Source organism: Phoenix dactylifera, unplaced genomic scaffold, assembly GCF_009389715.1.
Source record: "Phoenix dactylifera cultivar Barhee BC4 unplaced genomic scaffold, palm_55x_up_171113_PBpolish2nd_filt_p 000007F, whole genome shotgun sequence".
Lineage (NCBI taxonomy): Eukaryota > Viridiplantae > Streptophyta > Magnoliopsida > Arecales > Arecaceae > Phoenix > Phoenix dactylifera.
Genome location: NW_024067666.1, coordinates 1,744,344 through 1,760,537, shown reverse-complemented (window position 1 = coordinate 1,760,537; position 16,194 = coordinate 1,744,344). Strand labels below are relative to the sequence as shown.

At 37.7% G+C, this 16,194-nt stretch overlaps 1 protein-coding gene across 1 annotated transcript; it reads left to right on the top strand.

Moving 5' to 3' along the window:
* The first annotated feature begins 6,383 nt into the window (after nt 1–6,383).
* LOC103712293 (elongation of fatty acids protein 3-like) lies at nt 6,384–7,764 on the top strand. Its single transcript, XM_008798773.4, has one exon. The coding sequence runs from the start codon at nt 6,501–6,503 to the stop codon at nt 7,413–7,415; it is 915 nt and encodes a 304-aa protein (XP_008796995.1). The 5' UTR covers nt 6,384–6,500; the 3' UTR covers nt 7,416–7,764.
* Nucleotides 7,765–16,194: the final 8,430 nt, after the last annotated feature.

The window sequence follows — 16,194 nt, the reverse complement described above, 5'->3', positions numbered from 1 at the left end:
TATGAATTTTAATAAAGAGTTTGAAGACCTTATTTATATGAATTAATTATGAGTAGAAGAGTAGATTATGTATCTGAATGGAGTTATTCTTATCAATCCCATAAGGAGGATCATTTTTGCTTGTAGGAATATTATAGACAGGCTTAAAAAACCATAGAGCCCATTTGGCTAAAATGCAGGCAGGCTAAGCCCGTGTTTTAAATGAACTAGGTACTGGTCCGATGTTGTTGGGCTGGACTTTTTAAGAAAGGCCACACCCATTCATGAGCTTCGCATTCCAACTTCTAATAAATCCCTTTTCCTTTCTATCAAACTCTCTGCTCTTTCCTGTTCTAAGTTGTCTAAGATACCTTGACCACCTCTACAAAGCAATCTTCATACTCTTTGGACAAATCGAGCGAAAGCAATCTTCGACCAAGAAGGAGAAGAGGGTGGGATTTAGTAGTGGTGGTAATTTCTTGGACATTCTAGTTGGAGAGAAACAAGAGAGTCTGTTTGATGAAAAAGCTTGTTCCAGATTCAGGTTATAGCTAATGGAAGGTTCTTATTGAATGGTTGGACCAAGGGTGTTAATGAAAAGAAGCTGAAATAATGTCAGTCTGGTATTGACTAAGATCTTGTGATCTTGTTGGTGGATATATTTTCTGAATGAATTCAAGGACTTAGTGCAATCTTATTCTCAAAAAAATCGTCTTGCACTGCACTTCACTAGGCCATACTTCAAATTGTTTGATCATCAAAGCTCCACCCTTAGGATAACGTCCACTGTAACTCTGTAACACCAATTAAATCAATGAGAATATGGGCTAGGAACAACTTAAGTTCTAGATGAAAACCTGGATGATATAGGATTAGCTCTAAATCTAGATTGTTAACCAAATCAGATTGGGTCAAGAGTAAGAGCAATAGAGCCGAAGCAAATGAAACCAGTAGTCGATGCAGCGTCGGCCTAATGTTTTAAAGCATGTAATTTACAGCTGCATTTGTGGGTAGTTTTTCCATTTTCAGGTTTTAGGTGGTGATGGAGTAGGAAATAAATTTCATTTACAGGCAAACAAATCTGAAATTTATTTTACTGCAACTATAAACCAACTACATCAAACACCAAAAATATACTTGCAAATGTAGGAACTACCATCATTATTTTTAAACTACAGGTATCTAAAACCACCTTAGAGAGTTTTATCATACATCATTCCAAGGTTTGATAGCAAATGAAATTTATGGGCTTAAGGTTCATGTTAGCATCATGCTTGAGACTAAAATGTCAGCAACTTGATCAAACAAGGGTTCACAAGGATCAAAGTACTGTCGTCATAAGATAAACATATCAGACACCTGATAATGAGGTTGAGCAATATTATGACACCTGAAAAATGATCTGGATAAAATATCAGAAACTTCTATTTTGCCCTTTTGAATTCTAGAAGAAAACATGAATGAACCTTGTCTAGAATCACACAAAACACCTAGAAACATGACCTTCTAGATGTCCTCAACCCACAAGGGACAAGGCAACACATTTATCAAGTGGGCTCTAGAACATTGGATAGACTTAGATTGCCCCTGGGAGCAATGTCCAAAAGGTTACATTAGCCGGTTACGTGGAAAAATATAAATAAACTTAAAAGACACGTTGTTTGACTCTCTCTAAACAAGAAGAATCATAGCTTTAGCCTTACGGTTCAATTTCGCGTCATATACGCTTGCTAAGGTAGAGTTGCCTTGGAAATTCAAGTCATGGAAATGATCCCTATTTGCAATCTTGCTCATCTTCCAGTCCTTCCAGAATCTTTTACCGGTTCAAAGTCCAGGCTGGGAAATTGGTTCTAGATGCCGTTTTTGGTGAGTCAAAGTCAAGCTGGCTTGACCGGTCATCTTATTCAAATATCCACAGCATTTCCTTCAGATTCTTATAGATTACTTGTGTAAGACTTTAGCATATGTAGTTTACCACTATTGCCAAGTAGAACTCATAAAATGTAGACTTTGATGAGCCCTTAATGAGGTACTTTTTTTCTCATGCAAACAAAAGCACAAAAGGTTACATTAGTCTGTAGCACAGGTCAAGGACCTTCTTTACCTCCAACCAAGTTGAGCTCTACCTAACCTTGGTCTCTCTTGTTTATGTCTTATAGTGTTCTTGGTTTTCCAAATTCTATCATGCTATCATTCAACTTTTGATGAAACCATGTAATAGGTGTTCCTTAAGGTGGTGTAGCTGCGCAATAAAAAGTTGGATTAGCTATCCATGTACTGTAGATGGCATGGGACTCATTTCGCAAGATAAGGTTTTCATGGTGTTTGGTTGAGGAATGGGTCTAAAAGAATGTCCTGTTAAGTGGATAGGTGGAACTTTATGTACTCCGGACAAAATTTCCTCTTTAGTAATAGAAGAGAGATGGTATTGAAATTTCACCTCATCCTTTCTCTCCATCTAACCTGATCTCGAGCCCCACCCATGTTCCACCCGCTCCCACCACCTATTCTTCTTCCTCTTCCAACACATCCTCCTTCTCTTCTCTAAACTCTGCTACAGTCCTTATCTTTTCTCTTCACCATCTCCTCCTGCTCTCTATACTCTACCACCGTCCTTATCCCTCCTCCTCTTCTAACATCTCCTCTTTTTTCTTTTTAAACCCTGCCACCGTCATTATCTCTTTTCTCTATCTAACATGGTCCCAAGCCCCTACCTACTCCCACCATCTCTTCTTCTTCCAATACCTCATTATTCTCATCTCTAAACATTGTTGCTCTTCTCATCATTTTTCATCCCTCCTCTTCATCTAAATCATTCCTCATAAGGATTTTTCAACCCTAAAAGTTTCAGGTAACCATCGCAATATGAAATTCCATAAACTTAGGTAAAAAAAATGGATGGCGGAACCACATTAAAACACTTAACTCACTCCATAAACTACATCAAAACTTTTTAAACTTAAGGGATAACATATAAAATTAGCGCTAAATTAAAGAGGTGCCTAAGTAATATTTTCTCTTTAATTTAAATCAGATGGAAGCATGTATAACTAGATTAATGTGAGTTTTGTTTTGTTTTCTTGAGAGGAGAGTTTTCTCTTACATCATTTACCTTAATTAAATCCGCTGAATAGAGTATTGACTACTAGCATGCCTTTAGAAAAGTAATTAATTGCTAATTTAATGCATTGAATTTGACATGGGCAAAGGTGTGGACGAGAAGGATGTGGAAGCAGCCGTCTTTTTTTATTTCAGCAACTTTATAACGTGGATGCCCATCATCCCTATCATCCCTGTCGACTATTCTACGCTCCAAATAAATATCTCTTAAAAATATGCAGAAGGTCTTGTCACAAAAATATATACAAGTTACGAATTGCTGACCGAGAACCATGCTGCCCTTAATATCACCTTAAATAAGAGTTAAATACGGAGGAGATTTTTTTTTTTTTCATTAACTACTGATTTGTTCGCCATGCGAAAAAACGCATAGAGTTGAAACGATGCTTTGCTTTCATTGGTGCTGTACATAATGCATGAGCGTCGATTAAATGTAAAGGACTGAATATTTTTCGTTCGGACATGCTCGATGAAAATACTATTTAGTCCATCTGGCACTGAGGTAGTGCTGAGGTGACGTACACATATATATAGAATGATCTATAGCTTGAAAAAGATATGTGCAAAAATTTCTATCCGCATTAAATATTTTTCGATGAGAGGGGCCAACGTGGGCTGCTACGCGGCCGAGATTTTCTCTCTCCCATTGAGACCTATCAATCATGTTAGGGAAAACATCAGCAATTCAATGGAGCTAGTTGTTGCACCATTAATGGCTGCAACTCTCGCAAGCATGGCCCCACTGCCTCCCCCCGTTACATCAGCCGGTTGGAATGTCTAAAAATGGTGGTACAATAAAATAGTACGACGCTATAAAAAAAATAATGAACAATGAGTTTATTGAATAGTAGAGCAGGGAAGAGCAAGCTTCTGGAAGGAGAAAAAACTTATTAAAGATGGTCACTTTCGGAATACTGGCATGTATCCACCAATAGCCAAGCACGCGAAGTTAAAAAAAACCCATTCACACACGAGTAAGCTTATCAATTTTTTTTTATTCCGGCCTTGTTTGGTTTGTTAAAAAAATACAAAGTAGCTTCCCTAAAAATATTTTTTTTATATTTTATAGAAAATAAAAATTTATGTGGGATATGGAAAACTTCAATTGTCACTGATCGAGATTTTTTTTAATAAAAAAAATATGCTTAAGCTTTTCGATAGAATGAAATAAGATTTTTTTATTAAAGTCATAACAGATATTATACATATATTTTTTAGAAAATTAGATGCTCGATCGAATATAGGTCACTTTGAAACATGTCATTTTTCTATGATCAAGCAAATATGTAAAAGCTACTTTTCAAATATCATATCTTCAAATATTACTTTTTTATAAAAAATATGCCAATGAGAGAGAAAAAATTTCGCGAACCAAATGAGTTCTCTATGTTATAGCTAACCACCTACCACATTCTTTCTAAGCATCATATTTTCTGGCATCAGTTTTTCACAAAAAAAAAATGCCAATGAGAAGAAAATATTTTTACGAATCAAACGAGTATTCTATGTTATAGCTAACCGCCTACCTCATTCTTTTTATTCAGGTTGGATAGCCCAATCAACATAAGAAATTAGGAAAACATAGGCCTCCCACCCACCAAATATAAGACCTCATAGTGAGGGTGCTTTGTTGATGTGGTAGTACCACCGAACAATTAGCGTCCAAGGTTGGGTCATAGAAAGCTCAAGTTGTACCATATGCATTGAAAGTGCAAAAAACCCAAGTAATTATCTGAATTTTCTGCTTTGCTTCTTTCCAAAAACAATTTCCAGTTTTTTGCACAAAAGGCCTGTCATGATTGCTTGGGCTCAATCACTCACTTCTTCCTTATTTCAAACGAGGTAGAATGAATCAATTCATATAATATAAGAAGCAATTCAAAGTTGAAACAAAAGCCCTAAATGTCTCAGCCATTCTCAAATAGGGATCTAATGGATGCATTGAATAGTTGAGCTCCATGAACATAAATTTCTATTATCATAAATTGGTGCCATGCATGATTTGCTATATAGAGATCCATCAAATTAATATCTAGTATAATATATAGTATGGGCCTTAGCATTTTATATGCAACAGATTTTGATATTCGAAATAGCCATCATATCTTATTAATCAGCGTACCAAAAGAATTGCATCCAAAGTCTCAAAGCCCTCCATGTAATGTAGAAGGGCCTAAATTGCACATAAATTTCAGAGAAAACAAAATTTAATGATTGTCATTCTTGGCCCATGGTTTCAATGATTATTTTAATTTCATTTCTTAAGGTTTATAAAAGAAGACATAACTATGTATGGAAATTAGAAACAATTATGCCCATGTATAACAGATAAGACTAACAATATTTTAGTTTATTTTGATTTGTGTTGGTGCTTGTCTTTCTCAGGCTCGTGTCCCAGTTAGATTTCACCTTATCCCATCGTACCAAAGGAACAATTTTTTTTTTACATAAATACCCTTCTAGAATTCAAATTTGCATAAGTATTTTTTAAAATTTATATTTATTTATGTATTCCCATAAAACATTGTTTATTTAACAAATGCCCCTAATACGATGTTTTTTTTAATACCGTTTATAAAAACCATATTTATTTTAATTAAAAATAAAATAAAAATTTGAAATTATTTTTTTGTCCTCCATCGCGATCGCCTTACAAATATTTTTTTATATCTACCCATTAAAAATATTGTAGTCATGTTAACTCAAAATTCTTAATTTTTTAAGGCATAAGATAGGGTAGATATATATATATATATATATATATATATATATATATATATATATATATATATATATATATATATATATATATATATGTAAAAACAAGAATGAAAAAAAAATACAATAGCAAAATAAGTGTTTTAAGAAGATAAAAATGCAAATATTAATTTTGAGAGAGTGTTTATGCAAAATTTGAAATTTAGAAAGATATTTATTAAAAAAAAAGGAGAAAAAATATGCAAGCGACCAACCAAGGACCAAGTGCCAAATAAACCAATAAGAAACCATCCACGTTGGATTAACTGCCAAAATTTCTAGCCAGCTGAGCTGCCAACTAAGGGAAGCGTTTAAGCACCAGTGTACCGCAGTGCACGCCATGCCACCCATCAAAGACCATTTCGCCCGTGGGCCTATAAATCTGAACCGACGAAGTTGTTGCGCTCGTTTCCAAGCCCCTGCACGCGTCCAACCGTGGATTTTTCCTTTGTGACCCCGAAAACTAGCCCAAGCCGCCTTCTTTGTCCCCGTCCCCGAACCTTTTTTCTAATCCCTCCCCCCCCCCCCCCCCCCCCGCCCTTGTTCCCTTCTTCCCCATTTCTCCGTCCATTCCCCTCTTTCATATTTAATAGTGTCATCCCCTCCTTCTCTCCTCCTATTCCAACCTTATTCCGGGGGATAGAATGAGGGGAATAACTTACTGGTTAGCGGAGCACCCCGCCATCGTGGGCTTCCGGTGGAGCCACGCCCAGTCCTGGGGCTCCACCTGGTTCTTCCTCATCTCCGCCATCGCGCTCTATCTCTCCCTCTCTCTCTTCCTCCATCTCGCGCTCCGCCTCGCCGGTCGCCGCCGACCGGTCCCACTCGGTCCCCTCCCCGCCCTCCACTCCCTCGCCATGGCCCTCGCCTCCGCCACCATCTTCGCCGGCATCCTCTTCTCCTCCCTCGCCGAGATCCGTGACACCCGTTGGTTCTGGCGCCGCATCAAGACCACGCCTTTCCAATGGCTCCTCTGTTTTCCCCTCGGGACTCGCCCTACCGGGCGGGTTTTCTTCTGGTCCTACGCTTTCTACCTCTCTCGCTTCCTCCATCTCCTGCGGACCTTCATTGCGATCCTCCGGCGGCGGCCAAGGGCGCTGGCGCGGCTCTTCAGCCACTCGGCGCTGGTGTGCATGTCCTTCCTCTGGCTCGAGTTCTCGCAGTCGTTCCAGGTGCTGGCGATTCTATCGGCGACGCTGGCGCACGCGGTGGTCTTCGGGTACCGGTTCTGGGTCGGGGTGGGGCTGCCGGTGGCCAGCGGCGGCGCCGCCTCGTGCTTCCCGGTCGTAGTGGCGTGCCAGGTGGCGCTGCTGGGGTGCAACTTGTTGTGCCATCTGGGGGTCCTCCTGCTCCACCTCTCCAAGGGGGGCTGCAACGGGATCGGCGCCTGGGTGTTCAATTCGGTGCTCAACGCCGCGCTGCTCGTCCTCTTCGTCGATTTCCACGTCAAGAGGGCGGTCAGGAGGCGGAAAGGTCTCGCCTTGGACGACGATTGCGGTAGCGTCCGTTGTTACCGGACTCATACTTCTGGATCTTCTGAGGCTAATAAAGAGCAATGATTGTGATTCAATGGAGGAAGAGGATGAGGAGGGAGAACGAATAAGAATTCTTCTACTCTTCTTCTTCTCCATTCTCCTTCGCCTCCATGTATGTATAGGTGAAATATTATTAGACGACGAATTATTTGTAGAGACGGAGGATTATACTAATTCTCGGGGAACTCAAAGGAGAAGAGTACCCTTTTTGTATAATTTACTTCATATATTCATACAGAGACGGACACACAGAAGAGAACGCTTTTTTCTTGAAGTTCTTCTCTGTTGTTTTGTTTTTTTTTTTTTTGTCTCGCTCTCTTCCCTATTCATCAAAATCCAATGCTTCAATGAATGAGAAACAAGCATTTCTGCCTTTCTTTTTCGAAAAAAACTTCTTAAGAATCCAAAGCGAAGATGCAATGCAACTAAAGTATATTTCTGATGGCCAATATATAGATATTCTTTTTCCCTAATCAAAGAATGCCTTTGAATTTTGTCTGGCAAAATCTAAAGATTCGAACTCTAGTATCAAATTCTCTGAAGCTTGCCTTTCCAGCATCCTAACAAAGTTTTTTTTTTTTATTCCTTTATTGTTCCCTTAAGCATTTTCGCTTCATAGTTTACATGGCGTCCATGAAGGTTGTGCCCATCCCGGCATGTCCGCCGGCATGAAGTTTTATTTAGATTGGAAGGATGGTAACAAGAAGCCATTCAGGCCATCAGGTGAAAGTTTTGGCTTGCTAATAGTTTAGTCTGCCGAGATGTCATGAATTTTTTTGCCGGGCTTTGCAGATGTTAAGGTGGAACCCCCGGAGGGAGAACTTTAGCATCACAAGGCCTTGTCTAACTCACTTCTCGCAAACCCTGACAAATGAAATCTGAGCTTATCATCCCCTACTGCAAGCGGCAAATAAAGCAGGTTTCTTCTCCTCTCCTTGTTGCTCCTATCCCCATTTCTATCCAAAGCACTGGCATACAAGTCCGTACATTTTCCTCCTTTTGGTGAAACACCATCGATACGTTTAACCTAGAAACCATCTATCCACTCTACTCCCATCCTTTGCAGCACATCGTTCAAGATCTAGCGCTAATAAAACGTAAATTTTTTTTTTTAAAAAAATTCTCCAATCCGCAAATAGTGGATATGGATAGACAAGTGTTCTAACAAGTAGCAACTCAAAACCTCATAATAGCAGAGTTGCATCGCTCGTATGCAACTTGCCTGGTGCTCCTTGGTCCAAAACTTGCGTGGGTCGAACCGAGTTCCTCTCTAGATTGTGTTTGTGCTGGAAGACCAGTTCGATCAGTGCCACTTCGAAAGGGAGAAGAGGAAAAGCACACGACTATTTGGTGGCGTATGCTCCGGCTTTGGCCAAGGCCAATCCACACCCATATCATTGCCAAACACGACTGATTTGGCAGCGGGACCCAAAATATTGAAATACCCTGCGTGTAACTTGCTTTACCCCAACAAACAGCTTTCATCAGAGTCACCATACCATAAAGCTAGACTAGTGGAAGACTTTCTTTTGTTTTGTTGCATGGATGCTCTAAATGATTTTGACATGTTGCCTGCCAAACACGACTTAGAATCTCCACGAATCACGACAACATAGTAAAGTTGCCAGGCAATCTTCACTGATATCCCTAGTATAGGATTTTTTTTTCGTAAAACAAAAGGCCAAATTCAAACTTCATTTTTTTTAAAATTTAAAAATTATGTAGATCTGTAAATTACGCTATAGAAACAGTGTACGAGCGAAAAAAAGAGGCGGTTTTGCTCACGTCGTCATTGCCATCCTCAGAAAAGGGCCGCAAAAAAGGGCGCTACTGGTACCAAAAAAAAAAAAAAAAACACTAATCAATGGAGATGAAACATGCATATAATGATTATTGACAAAGAATTTTGTTAAGAGGAATAAACTTTTCCAAGATGTTGAAGAGATATTATTTCAATCATAGAGGAGTCCCCTCTTGTGCTCAAGCTCCGACGTGAACCTCTTGAGGTGACAAAAAGAGTTCATGCTCACCAAATATTTCGTCCCTACAAGAAAGTGCAGGCCACCATCCAGGGGAGGAATATCATGGCTAAGCCTTACTTGATGTTACTTTTCGCCTGGACGCATGCCCGCTGCAAAATAAAACAAATTTGACAAAATAAGATGGCACATATAATGTTACAGTAGTGGAAAGAAATCCATAGGCCATGAAGCTGATGAGACGAAAAGAATCAAATGCGGATCCTTGAAATTTCGCAATGCCTACGACACACCACGTTGAAACAAGGAGGGGACGGTATCAGTTGAAAGGCACATGTAAATGCATGCACGCGGCATTTTTTGCTGAAATCATGGCATTGGTCGTGTTGATTCCAAGCCATTGGAGTCTCATCTAAACGTCAAGGGACCGTCATATTTGTTGGTTCACTGCATAACCGAGCGTCTCTTTGCCAAAGGCTGCTTTTCAGCTCATGTTATTAGAATTAATCTGCATGTCTGAAGTTGCTGAGTTGCTGCGTGGATAAGGAAAATAAAGCAGCTAATATCATCAGGACTAAATCTAAATGGATGCAGTGAAGCTCCTGCACATGATCATTTAGAATCATAAGCAACATAAAGATCAGTGGGGAAATTTGGGACAAAAGTGAAGGTCATACATTGAATTACCTGCACATTGACCTTATGCAGCTTTTATTATAACCTTCAATGTTAGCTCCAACTACCGCAATCTTTGATTTCATTGAAGCTTTTGCATCATTTGCAACACTTTGGACATCCAAATAAATTGCAACTGATTTCACAAGGTCATCTAACATCTAATTTAAATTAATCAAGGAAAGCCGTCGCAGAAAACTTGTAATGTTATTAGGAGCTGATTAGTCCCTCAATGTGGCAAACCATTTGCATTTTTCTTGATCTCCTAAAAAGACATACAGATTTCATCGGTGCATAAATATTTGAAGGAACTAATATCCACTAGTAGATGACAATCTTACACCTTAGGAACAGAATGCAAAAATTTCATAACTGTGAAGCAGTAGCATAGTTAATAGCACACAAAATTGTTCATTGCAGGCATGTTTAGATGCTTGCGTAAACTGTCCTTCGCTAAACTCCATGTGTGGCCGAAATTGATGAGAGAGAAGAAACTTAAGGATCCCAACTATTCTAAAAGGTAATTTCTAGCATCCCAACTATTCTGGATTGTATGATTTGAAGTTCCCCAATCAGAAGAATTCTTCACTCTCACTTTTAAACTTACTCTCACTAGTAGCCATGTAAGAACAAACCTACAGATACTTCTTGCAAGCATCCAATCAGCCCCTCCATGTCTGTTGAAATGAGATAGAGAAAATGAATGGCATAGAAGAAAGCAGCATGCTTCAGACATCAGAGTTCATCTGATATGGCAATATGCAATTCACATCAATGCATTTTCATAGCAGAATTAATATATTCAGGTGAACAACGAATTCGATGATATTATAGCATGACTGCCCAAATGCTATAATAAGAGGTATGTAATAACAGTCTCCCCAAGTGCAGATATTACATAATGCATTTGCCAACTTGGAAACTGATCAATGGAAGTATCTGACAACCATCAATGGAACATGCCAGTTAGTGCAGAGATAACCTAAACTACCCTGCTAAATTTTCAGTAGTTCAATGATAAATTAGTTGGCATCAATTAAAGAGGCTCTATGCCACACTAACAAGGTATCCAGTGTCACATCTTTGAAGGAATGTAAGGTATGGAATAACATTCTCCCCAAGTGCAGATATTACATAATGCATTTGCCAACGTGGAAACTGATCAATGGAAGTATCTGACAACCATCATTGGAACATGCCAGTTAGTGCAGAGCTAACCTCTACTACCCTGCTAAATTTTTAGTAGTTCAATGATAAATTAGTTGGCATCAATTAAAGAGACTGTATGCCACACTAACAAGGTATCCAGTGTCCCATCTTTGAAGGAATGTAATCTATTGATGTTCATACCACTAGATCACATTTACATTGCTTTTCGAAGTCAAAAATTTGACTCTTTGATTAGCCTTGAAGAATAGGAAAACTGTTCTCCTGTTTCTTTTCCTTCTATATTTTAAATTTCATCACATGGAAAACATGCCCTCAAAGACCTGTCGAATATTGCATCAAATTCTTAAGTTAACAGGATTCTATTAATAGAGATATTCACATGGAAAGTTCTTGTTAGTGTTTACTTTGGCAATAAGGAACTCGTATTCCATAATAATGGGAGGGAGGAGGGCGACTGTGTTCTCTATAGTTTCTCTCCAATTTTCTTCTCGTCAATGAACAAATGCAGGGTTTTGCTGGTTCATTTAAATACTATTCCTCTTGAATGGATAATTGATTTTATTAACTATTTTCTTAAATGATCAGGTTGGTATGAATCTGCTTCTAGACACTAGAAGATCACTTAACACAAAGAAGATAAAAGAGCAGTTGTTATAGTGCAATCTGATAATTAACCACTGATCAAGAAGAATGATTGCAGAAATATACTGCAGCTAGCAATTTCAAAGTAAAAAAAAAAATGATTGAAAGAAGCACAAGCAAGATCAATGCACATCAACATTCAGAACATAAATATCTAGGCAGGTATTTAGATAGGTACATATGTATGTGTATGTATGTACTTTTGTGTACGTGCAAGCACATGTATTGAAAAGCTCGAGCATTCTAGAAGAATGGATAACTTTAAGCAAATTAATCTACATGGTATTGTAGACATTTAGATGCCAAAGTTCAAATAAATACTGAACACCTGCAGTATAAAATTAAATTTCAAAAAAGATACCAGTGAACCAATGGCAACAAGCACTCAGAATCTTTAACCAATGTCTTGGTTCCCATCCTCTGCAATCTAAAAGCCATTAGGGGAGAAGATTAGAACCAATATATTTGAATAAAGCAAGCATTGTCAAAGAATGAGCTTTAAAATTTGGATTAAAAGACAGCAGGATCTTTTAAATACTAATGTCGTGCCCAAACAAAACTACCTATTCTACCATATAATGCCAACTCCAATGTGCCTGTCCATGTGGGATGTCTGACCATCCACATTTCTCCACAACTAATATTGTGCATTTCCTCACATCACCTCTCCCTAACCCATCATGTTCTGTCCGCACATTTACCCTTTCTCCATGTGAGTGTTAACCACACAGTCAGAGGTTGAAGTCCTTTCTAGTATTTTTCATTTATTCATATAAATTTTCCTTTTAATAAAAAATAAAATAACATGTTCATTGCACATGCCACATTCTAGTATAAGATAATGAAAGGAAGATATTGAGTTTAGAACAGTTGCATAAATAACTGGCCATACTCCAAGTGCCGCACAGAGAACTTGAGACTGGGCTTATCCTTTATTTCGCCCAAAAGAACAGCATAGCTGCAATAATGAAGAAATTGGAAGAAAAAAGAATAACTTCATGATAAATGAAATTATCTCACCTGCACATCAGAAAACATTAACTATACTTAGAAAACAAAATTTGATAAAGAAAACATATCATAATCTGAATCATCACGACCTAAAAATGTACACAACAAGATAATACTTTACTATCCACAACAAAAAAGAAGACTAACCTTAATTATATTATGGATTATAATATAATGGGGTAAGTCTTATTATTTGTTCTTATGGATAGTAAAGTATTATACACTGCAAGGTGCGCCGTACCATTCTAGACCGGGCAGTACACAGCATACCGTACCATACCAGAGCCAAATCGAGATAGTTCGGGCCCCTAGATCAGCGGTATTGAGGCAACTCACACCGATTCAGGCTCAGTACCAAGCCCGTTCACCCACACTCACACCCCGTGCTCGACGAGTTTACAGGATTGGGGGGACACGTAGATAGAGTGATATTTATGAGAGATATCGCCCGTTCATTCTGAGCCCCTGCATACCAAGACGACCTCGACATTTATGAGAGACATCGCCAGTCAATAAGATTTTAGATGTTGGTATGCATTTAAATTAACTTTCTATTCTTTATTTTATTGATTTTCTTTATGAATATAATGATTTATATACTTTAACTATATTCATCACTGAAATTATAGTCATTTTATAAATAAAAATCATGTTAAAAAAAAAAGAAACAACACATCAAAGAATATCAAAACACCTTAAAAACATCAAATTAATGTTTCAACTACTCAAAATCTCTATAAAATATCATTAAATATAAAAAAATTGAAAAAATAAAAAAAATTGCATGCCGGTTCCTACCAAGCCATACCAAGTGTCGGCATGGTACCGAACCGGTGGCTGACTGATACAAAGCCTGGTATCAGTTCAGCCTACCTTGATCCATTGTGACCTAAAACACAGAAAACAACCTATCTGCATGCAAGGCTAAGGCTGTAAATCTAATCCTCCCTAGATACAACAATGGCAAGAGCCTTGTGCACTCAATTATATTAGAGACTGGCTTTGTGAATCTAGTTTGCCAATCATTCTTAAGAAGTGTTATCAATTGCAAACTACAAGAAGATGACACCATTTACTGCAAGAATGGTAAGAGATCCACTTTATTCTTTTTAAGTTTTTTATCTAGTTTTCAAGGGACAAACTACCAAACCACAAAGCTGCAAGATAACCCCCGGGAAGAAAATGAAGGTCTGAAATGAACGCATTGGTTGCATGGTTATCACCACAGAAAAGATTAAAGACATGCGGTATAAGAAGAATCACATAGAAGCTTGCTCACTTGCACTGGAGTTGATAAGGAGAGGCCATGTGCATTATGACAGGAAAGAGGTACTACGTAGCTGGAGAAGGAAGAACTAATTCTCAATCAATTCATTCCCATCTAAGTATGATAATTACATGTACAATCATTAATACCAGCAGAAAAACTACAGCAATTCACAGTGGATCCTTAAGAATTCTTTGATCAAGCCACAAGAAAATAAATCTACAAGAGAACGTATATGAAATAGATAGATGCCAAATGACATTGAAGAACCACAATCTAGGATGACAGGATTGATCTTCAAATATGGACTATGATCTCATCAAGTTGCCCTGGTGATGGTAGTAATTAAGCAAAAGCGGCTCAAGAACAATCTACTGCAAATGCCACTTCAGTTTTAAAGCCTCTACAAGATTATGGTATGCCTACTTGGAAGTTACTGGTGGAAATAGCTGAATATTACTCACCTAAATGTATGGTGCTTCTCATGTGGCAAGTTTGACCATGTTTCTCATGTGTCTTAGGATGAAGAAGAAGTCAAATATAACCAAAAAAGGTAGTTGTTTGAGCATGTGCTGTTGAAGGTATAAACATTATACCCATATACCCACAGTACAATCTTTGCTGTAATTTATTACCACCTCATAAAACCCTCTTTATATGCTCTAAGCCATAGACATCGTCATTGACAACATAAAGCATATAGATATGTACAAGCTTAAACCACAGGGCATGAATTTGAGGTCACGCAATGATGTACTTTGTATATACATATGCAGAGTGTAATACATGGATGAGAAGTTACAACAGCGGTATGACCCTTCTGATGTTGAATCTCATCTAGCTAATTCTTTCATTTAATCAAGTGTTTCTCCAACGAATCAAAGTGTACCTCCAAAAAGATCACAACTGTTTTTGGGGGAAAAAAAAAGCAGGAAAACTATTTATCTTGTAATTCAAAGTGGGCAATTTTCCCACAAATTAAACCAATATTCACAGATGGCACCTCTCCACTCAAGTTACTAAAAGTTGAGTGGAAGATAGTTACCAGATCAAAGTAACATGAAATTCGAACCAGGATAGCTATGGTCAGCAGAGCATTAGATGTTAAGTCCTTAGTGATTCCAGAAATCTAACAGAATCTATTTAAATAAGAACAAATAATCCAAGGAGAGCTCTTCATGCTTATGGAGCGGGTCTAATATGTAAATTTTGAACTGAAATGCCTTTAACCTTCAAATATAGAACTTCAGAACATACATCTATATACTTAGTAAACCATATGTATAAACTTTACAATTTGAGTTTTTGTCTTCCCCTCCAAGGGCAATTCTCCCACAGAGGATATAGCTAAGAAGAATCCATAAAGTGTTGGAATTATTTTCCAAGAGTCAATTATACAACATAAATGTGACAAGCCTGCAGAAGTAACTATTATCATAGTTTCCATGTCATTTCAAAAAAACAAAACAATTAGGATAAGAATGTAATGCATTAACAATTCAAATTTCAACCTAGGCATTCTAATGAAAAGTCAAGATTTGATGATACAGATAGTTATGACTGATGGCCCTTTCAGTCATACCTGATCGAAAATGCTTAGAAGTTTCAAAACAGCCATAAATAATTAGAAAAAAACTCATAGAATTAACAAATTTAGAGACGGAAGCCATGAATAGTTTTAGTGGCACTGAAAAGGGGTCTGAGTTTAATGATTAATATTTAATATACCAAAGAATTTATAGCCTTAATATTTATATATATGCACTATAAGAAACTTTAGTAGAAGTGTGGCATAAGATAGATGGGCACTCTTGTTAAACGACAATTGGCAACTTGACAGCATGTCCAGAATCTGGGAATTCAAACATTTTTACTAGAAGCAAAACAATCTTTTTAGCCTTCAAAACATTTTCCTGTTCAATTATTACTAGCAGTGTATACTTCAAATCTTCATTCTTATTCATTCATTTTCCTCATAATTCTTACCCTAGTACTTATGTTAACTCCACAAAGCTATGATATCCTTTTTGTCTTTAACAGAGAAACCCAACAGTTTTAA

What these genes read in the sequence shown, in the direction of transcription:
- LOC103712293 (XM_008798773.4), top strand. Translation starts at nt 6,501, where the DNA reads ATGAGGGGAATAACTTACTGGTTAGCGGAGCACCCCGCCATCGTGGGC.